This window comes from Haplochromis burtoni, unplaced genomic scaffold (genome assembly GCF_018398535.1).
Source record: "Haplochromis burtoni strain Fernald_Lab_line unplaced genomic scaffold, NCSU_Asbu1 Contig_50, whole genome shotgun sequence".
NCBI lineage: Eukaryota > Metazoa > Chordata > Actinopteri > Cichliformes > Cichlidae > Haplochromis > Haplochromis burtoni.
In genome coordinates, this window is record NW_024582411.1 from 2,600,322 (window position 1) to 2,621,072 (window position 20,751).

The 20,751-nt window shown below is 39.0% G+C and overlaps 1 protein-coding gene across 3 annotated transcripts in view; it reads right to left on the reverse strand.

The window, feature by feature from the left end:
* Nucleotides 1-20,751, reverse strand: part of tub (TUB bipartite transcription factor) — a 73,206-nt gene that overhangs the window by 18,103 nt on the left and 34,352 nt on the right. For 2 of the 3 annotated variants that reach the window (XM_005936513.3, XM_005936514.3), the window contains exon 2: nt 1,825-1,876. In XM_005936513.3, coding sequence (XP_005936575.1) covers nt 1,825-1,876 — 52 coding nt within the window. Of the gene's footprint in view, nt 1-1,824; nt 1,877-11,935; nt 12,695-20,751 lie in introns of those variants that run through there. The other variant, XM_005936515.3, reaches the window with a different exon arrangement.

The window sequence follows — 20,751 nt, forward strand, 5'->3', positions numbered from 1 at the left end:
TACACGATGTTTCAATCAATAACAATTTGTTTAATGATGCTTACGTGCCTGAAGCCCTCAACTGAGTGACATTAGGAATTGTATTCTTTATTCATTCATTCATTCATTTAGTCACGCATGAATAAAAAGCAGTTTACTTCAGAGTGAATCAGAACACATAAAACCTTATACCCACTGATGAACTATGACAAGCTTCCGCAAGCTTTTGCTGCTCTGACAAGGGAACGAGAACCCGTTTGAAGCACTCCACTTACATTATCCACTTCAGGAAAATAGCAGGACGTCAGAAGCAGCAGACTGCACTACGCATAGATAAGAGCTGAAAATGCTTCGACTGCAGCCTGAGTGTTTGTTTTGTTTGGATACAGTGCTGCTGACAACAAACAATGGCAACGGCAGTATTAGTTAGCAGGGTGTGAAATGGCCAAACATCACTTTGACTTAAGGATCCCGAGGGCCGTGCTGCGAAGTAAGTTCTTTGAGCAAGCTGGCTTAACAAAACCTAAAACCCCAGTGAGAGATAATGGGTATCACAAAGGTGGTTATCAACTTTCTCTGTTAACCCAGGCTTTCTGCTTCAGGCTGTGTGCGCGCTCACATAAAAGGGTGCATTTGATGTGTCATTTCTTTTTTCTTCTGTACAGAACTGACCTACTTCGGTCAGAGACATTATCACAGAACAACTGGTGGGGGAAAAAACAACAAAGGGCAACACTGGTACAGAACAAGAGAGCAATGCTGCAGAAAACTTCGGATCATGTAAATTTAGAATTAGTATACTTAGGGCTCTCGGTGATGACGGTTTATTTTGCTGTTTGCTGTTTGGCACATTCGATTTTTGAAACTTTAAACAATTTCCATTTAACATTATAGTACACTCAGCATGTTCATGTCTGTCACTGACCCACAGCCTTATGAAGGAAATGTGGAAACCCCCTAGTTTGTGAAATTAATGTCGCTAATTTAATATTCTTGGTGATGAATGGACCAACTGGTTATCTAATTTAAACTGCAATTCTAGCAGTATAAAACAACGTCAGAAGCACATTAGGCCAAGTATGAAAACATAATTATACATTTTTCCTCTTACTAAACAAATACACACTGCACACAGTTTGTGCTGATGTAACTTTCCTTGTGTAGTGTTTATGAGGTACAGCTAGTTTGCATGTATAAAACTGCACAGAATCTATATTGCACTTAAAGCACCGTGCATTAAAAGAAAGTTAAGTTCAAACAAAGCATCAGAATGGGGGGAAAGGGGATTAAAATGACTGAACATATCATGGCTGCTTGTGCCTGAAAGGTCTACTCTGAGTATTTCACTAAATGCTGATTTAGTGGGACTTTCCTACACAACCATCTCTGGGGTTTACATATGTCCCTCACTTTATGTCCACAGTGTACCCGTGTTCTGGCACAAAGCTCATATCATCTCAGATTGGTTTCTTGAACATGACAATGAGTTCACTGTATTCAGAGTTCAACAGCACACCTTTGGGATGTGGTGGAATGGGAGAGTCACATCATGGATATGGGGTTGATAAATCTTCAGCAACTGTGTGACGCTCTCATATCAGTATAGACCAAAATCTTTGAGGAATGTTTCCAGCACTTTGTTCAAGTCGATCAAAACTGGGCCCAGCCTGGTACCAACAAGGGAGAACTAGAATACCACTTAGAGAAATAAGAAGTTCTAGCTGGCTATTTGTGGTCCCTTGATGCAGCAGCAGAAGTTAGTGTCACGAAAAATTGCCCTCCCGTAATTGATTTAGCCTTGGTGTGACTCTTTTATCAGTACAGTAAAAGGAACAAAAGTCTTACCTGTCTGTCCAGTTTCTGCTGGCGGAGGTTGGTGCCCTCATCATCTAAAGTGCTTTAAGAAAGAGCAAAGAAAGAGGAGTGATTAGGTTAAACTGCTCTTCAGCTCTTTGTTATATCTGTAATAGAATAATGACATTACTTAATTAAATTGTTTCCCTGGAATTTCGAAGAACATTATATACATGAAATCTTAAAGTCTTAGCTTGTTACCTAATAAAACACTATATGTTAATGAAGCTTCTCGCAAATTTCACAAAACAATGACTGTGTTTCTGCCTCGAGGTATTTTGTTTTCACATCATGAGCTATATCATCCTCTCTGCTGTGATTACTTCTTCACAATAAAAATACATAATACAAGTCATTATTCTCTGAAAAGTAAAATCTAATCATTCATGTAAATAATTATTATGCTTTGGGCACCACTTACCAGAGAAGGATACAAAAATAATGCATACATTTTTTGTTATTGAAAACTGCTTTCACTTACAGTCACTTGGAAAAGAAAGCTTTGACAGGACTTAGGAAAAACTAAGTATACTCTGCTAATCAAATACATTTGATTAATTGGTCATCAGCAACTTCAAGCACCTCTTAAAGAAGAGGTTTTAGCAATACTCTGATATTGAGCTTGTTTTGCAGCCACAGGGTCTGGGCACCTTTTCAGTCATTGAGTCAACCACGAATTGCTCTGTATAACAAAAGTCAAATGTGAGGCCAATAACAAAAGCTTGGCCCAAATTAGGCCATCTAACAGGATAATGCCCCAAAGCACAGAAGTACATCTACAACAGAACGGCTAAAAAAGAAAAGAATCAAGGTGATACAATGTTCCAGTCAAAGTCCAGCCCCCGATTGAAATGCTGCGGTCAGACCTTAAGACAGCCATGCATAAACAAATATATTTAAATGCCAATTAAGTGAAGCTATGATAGAAAGAAGAGTGGGACAGATTCCTCCACAATCATGAGAGAGACTGATAAAGTCAAACACAAAACAATTACTTCAAGTAACCGCTGCCAAAGGTGGCTCTACAAGCTACTAAATCATGCAGTGTACTTAATGTTTCACAGAACTGGAGAGAGTACTGTGAAATCTTTCTTTTTCACAGAACTGTATCTGCTGCAGATACCGAATATGGACACGGCCCAAATGAGAATGTGTAGAGTACATGAAAACAATATTTCAGATACAAAGCATAGTAACAATGCACCCGTCAGCAACACGAGTATAAAGGAGATGGCACTGCTGAGTTAACAGTGTCATAGCATTTTAGATAAAGATACTTATATCCTCTGGGTGGTTTATCGTGATACACCATGCAGAAGTTAAATAACAGCATACTAAGCACTTAAATCACTTTTCAAAAAGGTTCCATACAATAATAACTGTCAGGGGAGTTATTAGAAAGCTGTCAGATAGTCTCTCAGCGAATACAGCAAAAACATAAACAGAGGTGTCATTTGAATATTGTTCAAAGTGATGTTGATGATGCCTTTTGATTTTCCTAGCAATGGACAGAATATAAATGGCAAAAGTCCAATATAATCTCCATAAATTAATTAGCAGTAGCAAAGCTTTAAATGTTTTGTGACGAGGAAGCATAACACAGCTTGAGCGACTGAACGCACATACACACAGCTACTCCGCTCAGTCAACAAAGATTAAGTGCTACTGAAGCAAACAACATTTCTGTGGATATTTGTTGAATCCATGGCTCAAACTTAAGAACACTTAAGAAACTGTATCCTTGAGTAAATGGAGAGGAACGTCTGCCACAAGAAAAGTAAAAACAGATGAGTTAAGGATGATGGGTTTTAAAGGCTGTTTGGGGCATATTGATGATTTTTCTGCTACATAAATAAAACTGAAACAGAAATTGCTTCAGATCCAGCATTACATGTTTACCAGTTGACCCTTAAAGGTAACATAAGGCAGTCACCGGTACACTGACCACATTGTTCACAGTGGAGACAATCACTGAAACGTCTCTCGCTGCATGTGTCTGCCGTCGATAGCTTCTGGCAATCCAGAAGCTTTGCTGGAAGCTGGACACTAATGGAATCTACTAAATGACTTCAATAAAGTGAAAGGCTTTGTGTTGCCTGTATCACCACAAACTAGATAAAGAAGTCTCCCTATTAGCTACAGTATTTTAGTCACAGTCCAATTAGTAGATGAGCCTTTCACCAGGGTATTGTGTTGGTCTTTTAGAGGATGCTATTATCCCCATGCTCACTGAAATGTTTTATATCTCTCAAAAGCATTCCTGTGTCCTTTGCAACGGATTTGGTATCTGATGCAATGCAAATAGACCCTAAGGACAAAAGGAAGTCGCACGAGCTCACTGCAAGAACACACCACACAATAACCTACACACTCGCCTGACCTCGTCCTGCACCAACGATTCTCTGAGCATGCTTTGCTGAACAGTCAGCTATCCTCAGCAGAGCCGGCGTATACTGTATCTCTGTCTGCACGAACGCCACTGTTCACTTGAGCAATATTTGACGTGACATAATGACATACTGCCATCTGCAAATGCCTAAAGGTCAGCATAGCATGGGCACCCTGGGATATTGTGTCGTTCTAAAGCACAAAATACACGCCTGCATTGTTAATTTTAGATTAAAGAACATGCATGATCACTTTGTCTGCAAATATATAAACCTTTCTACGCCCTGACTCCATAGCCCCGATAAAGATAATTGGAAGAGGATGGATGGACATAAACCTTATTAATATTATATCTACCACCAATACTCCAATAACCACTTACTCATCTTTAAATAACCCACTTCAATCACAATCAAGTGTTTAAAATGAAAAGACTGTTGATAAGATGATAAGAGGACTGAAGCTTCCGATTAGTCTTTGCTAATCAGCCTGATAACATTTCATACTACGAATAGTTGGCAATACACATCATGATTTAGAGCTTAAAGTAATGACCGACCAAAAGTAGAAAAAATAATTGCCAGGTAATAATTACGTTAGGGAAGACGATGTTTATTTGAACAATGTGTATTACTTTAGTAATCGGAAACAAAACCGATTCAAATGCTATTAACGAGCTAATACACTAAGTGACGGGCTGTTCATATCAAACAGCTGACTTCTCACTTATCATGATTATACTCGACATTTAGGGAGGGGAAAAAAGGAGGAGTGCTAGTTAAAATGTGGAGAGCATTTTATGTATGAGGAGGTTACGCAATACTGTGGAGATACAGAAGAATGAGGTTACTTGCAAGTCATCACTTTCCTATTCCTCTCCCTTATTGTCAGTAGCAAAAATGATCAATATCAGAAATTTGTTGTGCTGTAAATTAGATTTTAAATGGATATTTCGTATTGCAGTTTTCCCTGAAGATCAATGTGAAAGGCCCATTATAACAAAGTGGAAGCTTTTGTTAAGAAATCTACTTAACAAGTTTACTTTATATTCTTTACTTTAAAGCTGAACTCTTTTATGAAACTATTCAGATCTTTGCTTTGACACTTGTTGCACTGTCAGTGTGGTGAACCCTGTTTATGCCACAGTCACGCTAATGGTTGGAAGCCACGGCACAATCAAAACTGTGCGATTAACTTTTGAGTTTGTTGCCTTTGAAATGGTTGCTTCTAAGATGGGGATGAAGTCTGTGACCATTTGCAGTTAGTTTCTTGTCAACGTTCAGGAAAAAATGCAGCTGAATGTGGAACTAAGGCAGGAAGCCAAACTCCACAAGGTGCAAAAATCCTTAACAGAAAACAAGTTGAATCCAAGAAATTCCAAAACATGACCTAAGAGACACAAGAGAGGTTGTACAGACATCCAGACAAAGACCAAGACTATAAATACACATTTTCCTGGATTTGTGACTATAGAAACAAACTTTGTAACTGATCACAAATATCCTTGGTCTGTGAGGTAAACAAGGACCCAACAGTTTAACCAACAGGATTTATGTTCTGGCTAACACCATTCCTTAGATGCAGCATTGGGCTGGCAGCATTGAGATGCTCTACTTCTCCACAGAAGGCTTAGAGAGGCTGACAGCATAGAATGAATTGAGTAAAATGGAGTACTTAAAGAAAACTCCAAGTTCTCTTATCATAACACTGTTGTGAAACTTACAACCAAAGCCCAGACTTACACAGCACTGCACATCTGTAAAGAAAGCTGAAGATAGAAGCTCACTGATGCTCTCTGTTAAATCGAACAATGATCCAGGTTTGTAAATCTTGGAAAAGACTTGAAATTATAACTGCAGCCAAAAGGGGGTCTACGAACTTCTTGGTTAAGGTTCCTAATGTTTTTGTAAATGAATACAGCTAGTTTTCATGTCTCGTGTACCCAGAACAGACAGATTAGTGTGCCATCAGCAATGATGTGGTGAAAAACGAGCTCTAGCTGAAAGTGAAGCTGTCAGTATCTGGATCGATATACGTTCCCACGCTCACCTATATTTACAAGCTTTAAAGTAGTGAGTGAAAGGATGATAATGCAGATACAAGTGTCAGAAATGAGCTGCCGCCATAGAGAGACTGGGCTCAGCCTTAGAGATAGCATGAGGAGCTTGGTCCTTCGGGAGGGCTTCAGAATAGAAGAGCTATTTGACTATTGTATGGGCATATGCCATGGGTCTGGAGGAAGATGCAATGTAACACTTTATATTCAGCCACATATTTTAAAATGTGTCCATTAGTTGTTGTTTTTTTAATCTGATGATTCTTTGAAATTAAGTCCACATGATGTGACAGTGCATTTTTTTTAGATAAAGCTAAAAAAAAAGGCTTTCCTTTTGCGAGGAACGTGAAGTTGCATGTTTTATAATTCAGGTCATAAACTTAGCATTTATACAGCAATTAACTGTAGACTGCCTGTTTATGATTCGACAGCTTTTAATTTAAAGCAACCCACAATGCTTGTGTCAGTGTTGTAGTCCGTCCATCCCCCTGTTACATAAAGCACTACGTAACTAGAGTAAACAACTACAGATCAAGAAAAGCAAAATGACAACAGATCCAATTATGAATGTATTTGTGACAATTTGTGTTCTACAAACAAAGTTATAATTTGACAGATGCCAGATTTCTCGGTAACATTGTTAAACATTGTTTCTCATAGCCGGCCAACAGCACTTAAATTCTGTTTGACCTTTCCTTTCATTTGTGCTCTTGTAAAACGTTTTTCTCCAAGACAGCGACAGGATGATTTTTTAATCACACATTTATAACACTGTGCAAATTTGAGGCAAATTTTAGACAGGCATCAGGACTTCATACGTACTGGTGGAGAAGATGAAACCCCACTCAAGTTAACTTGTTACTCCTGCTGTGCTTCCTTTTCCTCTGCTCTCCAATACTCTCCAATACCAATAATTTATTAAAGTAAATAAAATAGTAGCTCCTACTAACAAAGCTACGGGATTCATTCAGCACCAGTGATTAGCTGGTTCTACTTTTTATTTATTTTCTTTACCACAAGAGCTTTTAATCACTGACCACAGGCTCACTGATTGTTCCTTCAGCTCTTGGACAGGCGTCTAAGAGACCTCTAACAAACATCCACGGCTCCTAATTCAAGGGCAATCGGAGATTTCCTGCAGCACAGCTTGAGAGAATGAGCTAAAGTAGAAGAGTAGAAGAGAAGAGGATGAAGGATAGAGAGAAAAATGTGCTTCTGATGTTTGATGAATCAAAGCTCAGATTTGGCGTTCCACTCTTGTGATTGAAATCGCTTTGTGTTATAAACATAAAAACATACTTCTTCTGTCACTTTATTCAAGCTTCCTTTTAATCTCTCCCAACCTGGAGACCCTGTAGCAGGAGCAGGTTCAGTTTGTCATAGAAATGACCCCGCAGCATTTTTCAAAGTATGACTACGACTATCATTACATGGTTATAAAGTTTGTTTCTGTTGAAAGGTTACACAAAATCTTTCTGACTGACATTTTTGATCAAGAAGAAGCAAAGTTTTGCTGAAGCTTTCGATTACACTCTGGCCTTGTGATAACAGTCAATACTGTGTTTCAAAATTCCTCGAAATGTCTCTAATGGCTTTAATAATACTAAAAAGGGAAAGAAAAAATCTGTTGTTGCTCTGTGACTACACTGAATCTGTTTGCATTTTTTGAGTGTGCAACACCCTCAACGTCTGGACGACCACTTTCCATTGCAAGGCAATTGTGCACGTCCCCTGGTAGGAAACAACCTCTCTCTAAACATGTCTGACACAAACTGGCTGCAATCACTCTCAGACAGATTTGAAGGTTTGTAAATAACTGGCTTCCCATTTATAAGCATAGATTGCAAACACGTTGCAATTGATCTGAGTCAGTTTGCAAATCTATGAGGTTCTGCCCGGACTCTGAATGCAAGTAGTTCAATCCAATCCAATCCAACTTTATTTATATAGCACTTTTAAAAACAACAAAGTTGACCAAAGTGCTTTCCAATAATAAAACAGAGATAGCAGTTAAAACCCATACTTTAAGCATACAATGAAATCAATAAACAAAATAAATATATAATTAAAAAAGATAAAAATAAATCAGTGTATATACTAAATATCACAACATGAGTAGAATAAACAATAAGATATACAATGAATAAGATTAACAAAATACAAAGATTAAGAATGATCAACAGCTGACTAAAAACTGACTACAAACTGACTCTGATAATACTCCTAGAAAGCCTTTGAAAAAAAGTGTGAATTTCTGTGTAGTTCATGTGAATTTCTGTGTATGTAAAAGGTTACAGTTTAGTGCTTTTTAGGTCATTTCACTTTTCACAATAGATAGATAGATGGCTGCAATTGGCCGCAGACCTGGATCCCACCCATCTTCGAAACGTCATTCATTGCACACGGTCCCAATAATTTGGTTCTTGTCGAGGTCTGCACCACTATTTTCCCTACTGTGACAGTAACATTACCCACATTCTGACTAAATATCGCACTTTTTTCATTTTTAATTGTAAATTTTTAAAATGTCCAGTTTTCCTGACACAACTAAGGATGAGGCACGTATATTTGCATAATTTGGTTGATCTCTTCTTCAGTAGAAATTATTTTTTAGTTACAACATTTAAAAGCAATTGCAATCCTGTATTTCAGTTTAAATCTTTCGTCTCGTTTTTTCCCTAACCAATCTTTCAGATTGCTTACCAGCAACTTCAACGAAATTCTTTCCATCACCCACTATGACTGGCTGCATGAAGGTACAATAGAGTAATTGAGCATAAACTAATGTTCCTTTATGGGCATTGTTGATGAACCTTTTTACCTTTTTACACGCTTCATTCATGTGTCAGAATCATGTCAGTGGAGTCTTGAATGTGGACCATGTAAAATCATTCAATAAACTGATAGTGCTGTGCCACCGACTCTAGTTTGATGACAAATGCCCACACAGATGCAATAAAAAAGTATTTACCTCCCACACGCTGTCAGACATACAGACAAACAAAGCACTCCGTGTCTATTGATCAAGTGTGAATAGGCATCAGACTGAAAGATAATGGCACGAACACGTGCTTTTGTAGTGCAGGTCAAACATCTCATTATTATGTGGAGAGCCCGGTCATTCTTTAACACACCTCTGTAGTGCATACTGACCAGGTAAAGCACTGACATCCGGGCCTATCCATTGCAATAAATCACCTCTACAAAACCTATAAAATATCATTTAAAACTAAGGTGCAAAAAAAGCACCTCAGCAATTTTTGAAAAGAAATGAAAAGGTTATCCCTGAATACTTGCATGCAAGTTTGCAAAGTCTTTGTTGCCATATAAATTCAGTATTTTTATTGTGGTTTTTAAACTGACAGACTGGCTGCTGGACTGATTCAATACTAAGGTGGAAAAAGGCACCTTAGCTCTATCTGATGAATAAAGAAAACCTAGATTCATCAGAATTAATTGCGTCTGAAATCAAATGTATGATATTTACATATTTATGCTGTAAAGTACTGTTGCTAACACTGTGGAAGTAGTGCCGAAATCATCTGTCGAGCCCAACCAATACAGGATTTTTGAGACAAATATCAATACAGATATCTGGTGATTTCCAAATCAAACATTCTGATATATCGGGACAATATTCTTTTCTTTCAGATGCACAAAACATAAACAGATTTCTCTAACATTTGTCATTTGTAGTTATTTATTTACTCCTTTAGGCTCTGCTCGGATCAGCTGTAGCAAACGGGCAAGTTGCAGAGTGCACTCTGGTGAACAGACAATGCAATGTAAGCGCTCATTACATGTTTGAAGGGTCTTTCTTCTTCTTTTCATTTATTAACCATTAAACATGTCAATACTGATAGAGTGGCAAGATAATATCGGCTGCCAATAAATCAGCTGGGTTCAAATCATCTGTACCAACATACCAAGCCCAGGATTCTGATTTTCGTTGAAACAATAGCTTGCCTATTTTCAGTCTTTTTTAAAAAAAAAAATATAAACTGAATGACGTCTTAGCTGCTGTTGAATGTAGGACTGGATGGAGAACAGAATAGAAGTTATGAAACCCTCATATTTTTAAAATAGTTTTGCATGCATCATCAGGTTTAAAATATGTGACAGTAATTGGCTGATGAATCTGCAGTGTGCAACACTACAGGCAATCCATTATGGAGACACAAAAGCAAGATTATTTTTGTCATTTGCATGGTGAAATGCATGAAATTCTGGAAAATTAATCTCATGAGCGTTGTGCAGATGTAGATTGACCTTGCAGGTGGGAATGTAAATAATAAAGCTTTTAAGTACTTTTGTGGTATAGGACACCATGTCTTGCTCTACTAAATTGGTTATTTCTGAAAAGGTCACGTAAAAAAAATAGAATCGGACCATTAACAGATTTTTGACAACATAATTTCTTCATACCCACATTAGAGGAAAAAAACTACAACCCTGATTTGATGAATAATTCATACACAGAGAAGAACAAATTAAGCATCACCAATTCTATGTGGATGTTTGAGCAGCATGTTTCCTTGATTTACTTGCTTTCTGTGCGCTCTATACCTCTAACTAACAGATCTACAGAGTGCTGCTGTATCCAAGCCTCCCTGCAAAGAGGCCCATGTATTTTTAATGTCAGCTTCATGAGATGAAATCAAAATTCTGCTCACTGGCATGACCTCTTTCAAATAGTATATACAAGTACTGTTACTGCTACGGATACTTTTACTGGTTAATATCTAGTTAGTATTTAATATAGCTGCCTAGCATTCGTTAACAGCTTTTCTGGTCAAGTGATAAGGAGGCCATGGAGAGATAGTTGTAATTTGCGCTGCTAGCTATTTAAGTCTGTGCATTCACTGCATTTCATTAAATGCTTTTGTTTCAACTTTGCCATAGTAGGGGGAATCTTATTCAAAATAAAACCCACAGAGGTTGCTTCCTGCTGTTGTCCTGATGCAGTCTCATTCTGAAATTTGCGGATTGCCACCGTAACTTATAGCAACCATAAGCCAATGGTCTCAAAGCAAGCAAGGGAAACCATGGCAATGGGCATTCAATTAGAGGAAGGAGCCACCAGCTTTCATACTACACTTGAAATGCTTATGTTTTATAACAGGAGATTTAGAGCTACAAAACGGCATGGCTCAGTGAAGCTCATACTGGCACATGCAGTAAGAAAGGAGACATAAAACATGCACATTTACACGTGAGGAACTTTCTCAGTGATTAAAAAAGTGGACATTAATAAATGTACAAATGTGAACGTGGTTCTATCTTTGATATGCACAGCAATCAAACTGGATCCAAACTGATCAGAGACAGCACTGAATCACATTATGGACAGTTGTGAAACAATATGAGATCATCAGAGGTTGATGCAGTTGACATTTTGGGATTGTTCTTTTTTGTTTGTTTGTTTTGGTGATTCTTCAACAACTCGCCACCTAAACTAAAAATTAAAAAAAAAAAATAAACCCCTGCACAAAAAAAGAAAAGAAAAAAACACATTACTGTATGCTTTTCTGTCATCATACCGGCTCAATGTTACTGTTAATCAGTCTGATCTCTGAACACCCGCTCAAATAATCACACATGCTTCAAAAGATGAACACTGTGCCCCCTCTGTGTGTTCTCAGGAATGTGGTACAGTACCTGTAGGGAATCCAGTCGGAGGAGTGCTTGGAGCTCATTCTGTATTTATGACTGTGCTGTCTAACTGCAAGGCTAACGGCCTGCAACAGCACCAGTGGAAGAGGCTATGGGGTCTGAGGACAGCGATCAAAGCCAGCGAGCCCACACCGCCTGTTCATCCTCTGCACACAGCTCTATATTCCCAGCCTGCCTGTGTGCTTTTTGTACGTCCTCTAGTTGTGGGGCAGCAGATGACTAACAATCCAGTCAGACAGCCGCACTCTTCAGTCATGCACAGTGAACACATGAAATAGCCGTTTTCTTCTCTCTTCCATGTGTATGCTTCCAGTCAATGCCTCTCCTCTTCTCTTCTCCCATCCGCTGCCTCTGCTCCTTCTCTGCGCTGGCTCTCTTCCCTCGCACTTACTCTGTAGGCTCTATCTAAATCTCCCTCTGTTTCTTTCCCTTTAAATCCCCCCTCCCCTCCTTATTCTCGGTCCAAATCTCGATCTCTGCCTCTTTGCCCAATCTATCGCTCATTATCGCTCGTGCAACATCACCTACGCTCGCAGTGAGTGCAAAGTCAAAGGTTCAAAAAGTAAGAAAGGTTATAGAGAATCCCTTTTGTCTTGCATCTTTGATGTTCCTTTAGCGCTATTTTTGTGCAGTGCCACCCCCTCGTTCTAATGCAGCCCTACACATACTGTCTCTCTCGCTCTCTCTTTACGCAGACTCCCTGTATCTTTCTTGCACACTATCTGTGTTGTATGAGGCATGATAAGCAGGCATTCAGATTTTTTTTTTTTCTGGCCCATAATTTATTTATTCTTTCAGAGTAAGAGGCATTAGCATATGACTGTGCAGACTAGTGTTAACAGCCTTTAATTCAACGCTCTCTACGGGCAGACAAAGGCACCCTGTGATAGTGCCACAGCTCTGAACCTCTCTCACACACATCTGCTTCCGCCCTCCGTCTGCAGCCCCTCACTGTCAGCACACAAACACACATCACTCACTGTGCTCCCAGGGTTATTCAGGAGTCCATCGATAGACAGTTAAACCAAGTGGCTTCCTTGTTTCGAACCTGGTGCAGGAGTGAGTTTAGTATGAAAACGCAGAAATCTTCTTTTTAGACGCCATGTGGAAAATGACCTGCAGCTATCCTGAAAATTATGTTTTTGGGGGGGAGAAAATCTATTTCCAGTGGGTACAAATGAAACCATTTTGCCTTCTGACTCCCTCCTAAATAGCCAGGAAGTGGGACGCACACAAACTTATGGCTGATGCAGGGCTCAGATCTTTGTTACATGCTCAAGCTCCAGTTCGCTATTGTGCAAAGTGTTACTCAAAGACAGACAAAGAGCGCAGCTACTTTTAATGGCTTTCAAGCATCGTCCCTCAATTATTCATTGCAAGTCTAAAAACAAACACCACACTGAATACTGGTAGGAAAAAAAAGCCAGCTGAGAAATAAGATGCGTTAAAAATAATTTTGACAGAATTTGGCTCCTTGAAAAATAAAAATGAATGACTTGGATTTAATATTCTTCAAACACAACACCCTGCTTGTTATTACAACATGAATTCTGCTTATGATTTCTCACTCTTTGTGTTTCTACATGTAAAGAAAAATTAGTTAGTGGGGTGACAGAAATCAGCATGTGTATTAACAGCATGCCCTTATATAACTAAAACTGACGGAAAGTCTGAAATACAACCGGTCAGTCAAATAAATGAATAAATACATATTTGATCCTCTTGTACAGCCAATAGCATTAAAGCACACTGCGGCTGCTTTACTGAAAGCACAATAAAAAGATTGATTATATTCTGTAACGGTATGGCCTTTCCAAAATGTCATGTTGCAAAGGTGGTTCAACTTGCCTGTTGTTTATGTTTCAGTAAACTAATTTTTTTTATATCAGCTTTCAGAAAATTCCACACATATCAATCCCTTATGTAGTCGTTTCCAACAGCGTCAGAAACCACAAACAATGTTTGAATAAATGGTAGACAAAACGTTTGTGTATGTTTTTTATGAAGGCCGAGAATATAAAGGAGAATTCTGGTTTCCTGTTGAACATGGAAGCTTGTTATTTGGCCCTGGAAAAGGAGTGACATGTTGCTATATCAAACCACCAGGTGAAACGTTGACTGTTTGAATTATATTGAATTGGGCAGTAAGGCTGCTGCTGTTTCTTCTGCAAATTACACAATCATCATTCCAAGGTCTTTTTCTTTTAAAGAGAAAAGAACGAGTAGTAGTAGTTTTTCCTCACAGCCCACAAGACGCTGGGTTTTGAGTTTTGCAATTCATTTGAAAATACAATTATTGTAATTGCATTGGTCCCCGGTTGCTCCCAGTTTCCTCTCTGCTTTCTCCTCTCCTCTTTTTCTTTCTTCTTCCTTCTCTCTTTCCATAACAGGTAGCTCAAGAAAGAAAGAAAATATCCAAGAATGCCAGCCTGCATTATCTTCCTGGTAACAGTATCTTGGTGGAAAGACAACACAGTAATGGAACAGCTCTGTCTGAGCCCACGAGCAAGGCACTGACTCACATACACCTCGGGTCCAAGAACGACAGCACAAGAGATTTATAATGTATGGCAAACCGGCATTGCATTGTAAGCCTTGGTAAGGAGGTAAATGTCAAAGACAGTCAATAAACTGAACTGTTAATTCACTCTGTGGTTAATGGTGTGCTCCCTGCAAGTCAGCTGGTGTGATAAAAGTGGAAGTAAATAAAACAAGTAACCCCACTAAGGAACAGGTGTAAGCACAGGACTGCGATAAATATTTGATGCTGAGAGGAAGACTTTGAAGTCTGGCGCTGGTCCTGAGAGGCCTGACTTTCCTAGTGACTACAGCAAACAGTCTTTCTTTCTTTCTTTCTTTCTTTCTTTCTTTCTTTCTTTCTTTCTTTCTTTCTTTCTTTCTTTCTTTCTTTCTTTCCTTCTTCCATCCATTCTTCCATCATGTTCCTCATCTTTTCCCCCTGGCTTTACAACCATTACCGCATTAAAAACCAAATGATAAGATCCTCTTTTTAAATTAAATTTTTTAAGTCCAGAATTTGTGCAGAGTTCTTCCCAGAGGCATTTTTCTGTTGGTAACAGGAGGCCAGACAGTATCAGTAATCATAATAATGGTCCTAGCATAGAAGGCACACTGATGTGAAAATGGATCTCTGGCCTGTATCTGCTTGCCTTCGTCAGACTGGCTGAAGCACAGCTGCGGAGTGCACAGCCTTAATAATATAGTAGCCTGATCATCAGCCGTGCAGGTCATAAGTTAACTGATGAGTGACAGAAACAATCAACCAAAAAGCACAGTGCTCAAATGCAACAGTTCCATGAACCACTGAATGCAGTGAAGACATCGCCGCTAACGTGCAAGGGAATCGGGCTGTTTTCAGCACTTTTGAGATTTAAGTCCTTGCGCTGGCGCCAAAGTACACAACCATAGCAGTTGCATTCCTATCCTCCCAAAAATACAAAGTGGTTAGTGCACTGTACAACTTCCAAAGTTGGAAATTTACGAGTTTATTTGGGAAGAATGTGTAGAATGTACAGCATAGGTGATAGTTAATTGCCAACAGTGGACAAGTTTTTTGGCAAATTTATGCTTTTAAAGTTTCACTGTGCAAATCATGTCTCCAAGTTGTTGCACAACAGCATGTTACAGAGGTCACGCCTGGTTTCCATTATTTATAAACTGACGTGGTTTTGTCCAGCTTTAGAGGCGATCCGTTCAGGAGTGGTTCATAACCTTATCACAAAAATCTAGCCCAGGACCTGTTTGATGCACCATTAAAAACAAAAAAAAAATGCTGTGCTGTGCAGCTTTTGTAGCCCTCCAGATTGTGACTAGAGAAAGCTATATTTTCCAGCAGCTTTTCGAGACTTTCATGACGTAGTCAGCCTTGAATCGAGGGCTCCGAAGGAGGTAATTAGGCCTCAGCTAAGGAGTGAGTCACTGAGTGGATCCACATTATGTCATCACACAAGGGAGCTGCCACATTTTTGAGAGCCAAGGGATTGTGTAGCGAATATGTTGGTGTAAACTTTAAAAAAAACCCTGTATGCATCAGGATTAAGAGCTTTAATTATGCAAGATAAAACAGTAGAGTAACAAGCCTTCAATGGATGGTGCAACATCTTGTGAGTAAGTACAACTTGATGTTGCAGAGAAAGAAAGGGCTGCGGAAGCTCAGCCATGCTTGACTGTCAACCATTCTTTGTCAAGAGCTTCTGAATAATAGGACAATGCTGCATTTACACATGAAGGCATGACTGGCATAAGAAAAACAGCTCTACAACAAACTGATTTCTATTAGTGCATATAATAGAAAATCGCTCTAACAAAAGATTGCAAGAAAGCAAGCAGACAACCTTTTGTTCCCTCTTATCACTCATGGAAGAGGGCGGATAGCATAATCAAGCTACTTCCATGTACTTGAGAAAAAATCTCAGTCATAATCAGATAACATTTGATTGTTCAATTTTACAATAAACCCAGTAAAAAAGCGCTGGATAATTCCTGTGGAACACACTGTCGGAAAAGCTGACTACACGCGTTAACTAACTGAGAGAAAACTCCCACTTTGAGTCTGCAAGAGGCCGAGCGAGGCCTGATACGAATCAGCAGCAGTCTGACGCTTAGCTGCAATTCGCTGGATGATATAATTATTTATAGATGGATGTAGATGGAGACTCCTCGGGTTTTTCTTTTTTTTACTCCTACAGATATTCAAAGAAATCGAGAGCGACAGCAAGCGGCTAAAAACCAAAAAAGCTTGCCTCTGAAGGTTGCTGTGAGGCATTTTGTCTAAACAGTGGCATCTTTCTTTTAAGGGGTGTTGTAAATCTTTGAGGGAGAGAGGGGGAGAGAGAAACAGAGACTATGTGTGTGTTTGTGAGTGTGACTGAAAAGTAAATCTCACGGCTTCAGAAACACAGTGAGAAACTGTGTGTAAGCTTACACATGAAAAGAATAAAAAGTGAATGAGCACAACTGCTTGCGCCCAGCAGTGACTGAATCTAATATGCACCTTCAATTGATTCCCCAAAAGCAATAGAAGGGGAACAATGCAGTGTTTTTTTACTCGTAGATGTAAAAGGTAGGGGAATCTAAATTCACAATTTCATAATTTGGTTACATTTATAATAGCAACATTATTAGTATTGGTTCTTCTGCGTCTTTAGAACTAGGGAAGTGTAAAACTGGGTACACACCGGGGAATCAGCATGTGGGACACACACACACACACACAAACATACATAGTTCTTGTATCAACATAAGTCCTTCTATCTCATTGTTCAGTGGCCATCAGAGGGCATGCATAAAACATGATTTGGATTAGAAAATGTCATGCTGGATGAAACAGTGTCCCAGTGTCCCAGTGAGGGAACCAGATGGACTGCTTCAATACACTAAAGTTCTTTTCCATCCTCCAAACCACAGAAAAGCTTTATTTGTGCACTCGTAAACTGTAAATACATGCACACGTGCACATTGTGGATGCAAATGGACATTTTAGAAAGAAAGAAAAAGAAGTCCTAAATAGTAGCTTAATCTATTATGTACTAAAAGATGTCTGTCTGACTAAGCATGGGTGGAAGCTGCAAATTTGCATCAGTTAGATGCCCCGTCTATTGTGCTTTTATGGAACGAGGTTTACCAGCATCACCGCTGTGAAAGAAACCAACAAGAAAAATGTAACAAAAATGTTTTTTAAAAGCTTTAAGCTCCAAAGCAAAACAGACAGGCATTTGAGATGTTTGCTAAAGATCACACAAACACTGCCTTAATAAACCCCAGACATCAAACAAATCCCTCACACTATATGTCTCCAGCTTTGCTAAACTGTGTTGTATCCAAGGGATACAGACAGAGATGCACAGCTTATAAGAGGCACGAAACCCAGTGTGGACAGATGAGTTATTTCCTACATTTTTCCTCTGTGTGATTTTCCAGCTCTTACACTTTCAGTGCAGTCACTGAATTTTTCCCAAGCTGAGAAAAGTGTACTCCCAGGTATGACTTTGCTGTGATTTTTCCTGTCTGAGGTTGAAGCCCTGCCCTTGGTTCAAACAGTGTGATAGGAATTACATCCCACACACAGACATTGATGTGCGCACATACCTCACACCCTGCTGACAGAAAGACAGCAGAGAGGCAGAGATGTTAAATGAGAGTGTCATTTTGTCAGGTGCTATACAGTGTGTGAGTCCTGTATCTATCTTTAGCGGATTAAATGTATGTGACTCACCGTTTCTAAGCGATTTTTTGCTCGCACTTCTCTGTCTTCTTTAGGTTTTATCTTTCACTCACAAATTAGTTTTTGCAGTGCCATCACTTCTAATTCAGACCCACCCCCACCCCCACTCCCCAGTAATTAAATACAGCAATTTACTGCAGATAAAAGCAGGAAATGGTGAGCTACATGATGCTGCAAATCAAATAAAAAAGCAACTGTAGCTTTAAATGGCAGTGCTTTTTTTGTCTTCTGCCCTTTGTTCTGCTCCTCATAAGCAACACGTGAACAAACAGTCAGCTGATTCACATTGAATTCGTGTTCAAACTGAAATGCCTTCCCATGGAAACTAAGGCTGACTGTGTCACTGTGACTCCTGGCAGTCCTTATGAATGATTTTAATCTGTGTATGTAAACCAAAAACTGGAGGGACTACTGTGAACACATCACATCCTAACAGCCTCTTTATGAGGAGGCATAAGATGCTCTTGTTCTCTATTTGTCACACTGCCTCCTGTGACACACACACACACACACCTCCACTGGTTCATTCCTGTGACCATGGCAACAGCTGAGACTAATTACCACTTAAAAGCTCACTGCTAGGCTATTTAACCACAATATCTACGTCAGGAAAAGACACACACGCACAAACTCAAATACAAATGCATTACCACCTCGCTAGTTGCCATAGCTATGATTAATTAAAATCTGGCTGAGCCTGCAGTGCACATTACTGAGATGCTGCAGTCAGTGGCAGGGTTTATTTTTCTTGGCCAACAGGGGGACTCGCCAAACTCAGACAGGAGGGTGTAGTGATGAATCGTGGACACATGGAGGTGCTGCAGAATAGCACAACTTTTTGAATTGCAGTTCCTGAAGAATCTGCAAATTTCCATATGGTTTTGACCAGCGTCACATAACTTAAAATAATTAATATACCCATTAGAAAAGTATTAGGGTGTCTTTAGAGTGCTGGAGAAGTGAAAATGTAATATCAACTATAGTCTGGAGTTGTGGAAAATTGTGGAAATGCAATAAAAGTCAGTGACATTAAATTTCAATCTAGGATTTCTATTTTATGAAGGTCATAAAAGTAAAAACAAAACAAAGGTCTTTCTCAACAGCATTTCAGTGGTATCGGTCGTTGATAATGCAACTCACCATATCAATTTTGGGTCTTTCCATTCATATATCTTCATTCATCTGCTGCCATTACTCAATTTTCCCTACTCTTTACCATTTACAGCAGTTATTACCATGCAGGGGTACAAGTACAGGAGTGCAAGTAAAGTAAGTGTGGGTACTAATAACTTGACTTACCTGAAATATACAAATTACAGCTTTTCAGATTAATCTACACAAGTTAAAACAGACAATAGGAATGCACTAGGGATAAATATGAGATTAAAATGAGCAGCAATTGCTAGCTTATGGACAGTAAGTTGGGATTTCTTGTTACATAATTAACAACTGTTAGGTCTAGTAACTAAAGTAGTGAAAATGCTATTCAAGAAATAATCAACCTTAAAGTTAAGCATTAACAGTTAAAGCTGCTTACAGTGATTGTTGAATGTTTAGGTACTGTAAACATATTCATTAAGAGAAAATGATGAGCTGACATCTGAAAAATATTAGATATGGTAAACAGCTAAAAGTAGCAAAAAGAAGTGTGGGTATGTTATGTGAAAAAAGGTTTGGAACTATATTGGTTTACGTGAAAAAAAATTGTTTTTTAATTAGCTGTAATTACACAAAAAAAGATGTGCTGGAGACCGAGCAGTATGAAATGCTGACTGGTCTTATTTTATCTAACCTAATCACGTCAGTGGACCCAACATTTTTACATCCCTTAATCATTACAGAACAAAAATCATTCTGTACTTTGGACTTCAGCTAATCAGTACAGTGAGAATCTCATTAAACATTAAAAACATCATCACACATTAAAAACCGGAGTGAAAAAAACAAATCACTTGGTCTACGCAACATTCTGTGCTTCCAAGCAAGTTTTCATCTGTGTGTGTCAGGCACACAGTTAAAGACAGCTTAATAAACAAAGTGAACAAAGCAGGGTTAATAGAAATAAATAAATATATATATATACATATTTTTTAAAAAAGAATATAGTTTTCAGTCCACTCATTTCCACTTATCCAATTCAGCATCATGGGGGGCCGGAGCCTATCCCACCTGGCATACGTGGGGTACACCCTGGACAGATTGCCAGTCTTTCACAGGGCGACCACAGAGAGACAGACAACCTTTCACACTCGCATTCACGCCTATGGGCAATTTAGAATCACCAGTTAACCTAACCCCACTAGCTGGACTGTGGGAGGAAGCTGGACTACCCTGAACTCAGCTGGCACACATTATATAAGGACTGAACTCACTTCCAGTTCAGTCTTTTCATTCCCACATGGGGTGGCAGCTGAGGTGAGTTTGAGTTGGTCTTCTGAGTTAATCAGAAGACCAATAATTGCTATAAACAACTATATGTTGATGATGATGAAAGGACAGATCGAGATAAGACTGCGCGCTCACACTGTCATGACCCTGTGCCTTCTCGGCTGACTCT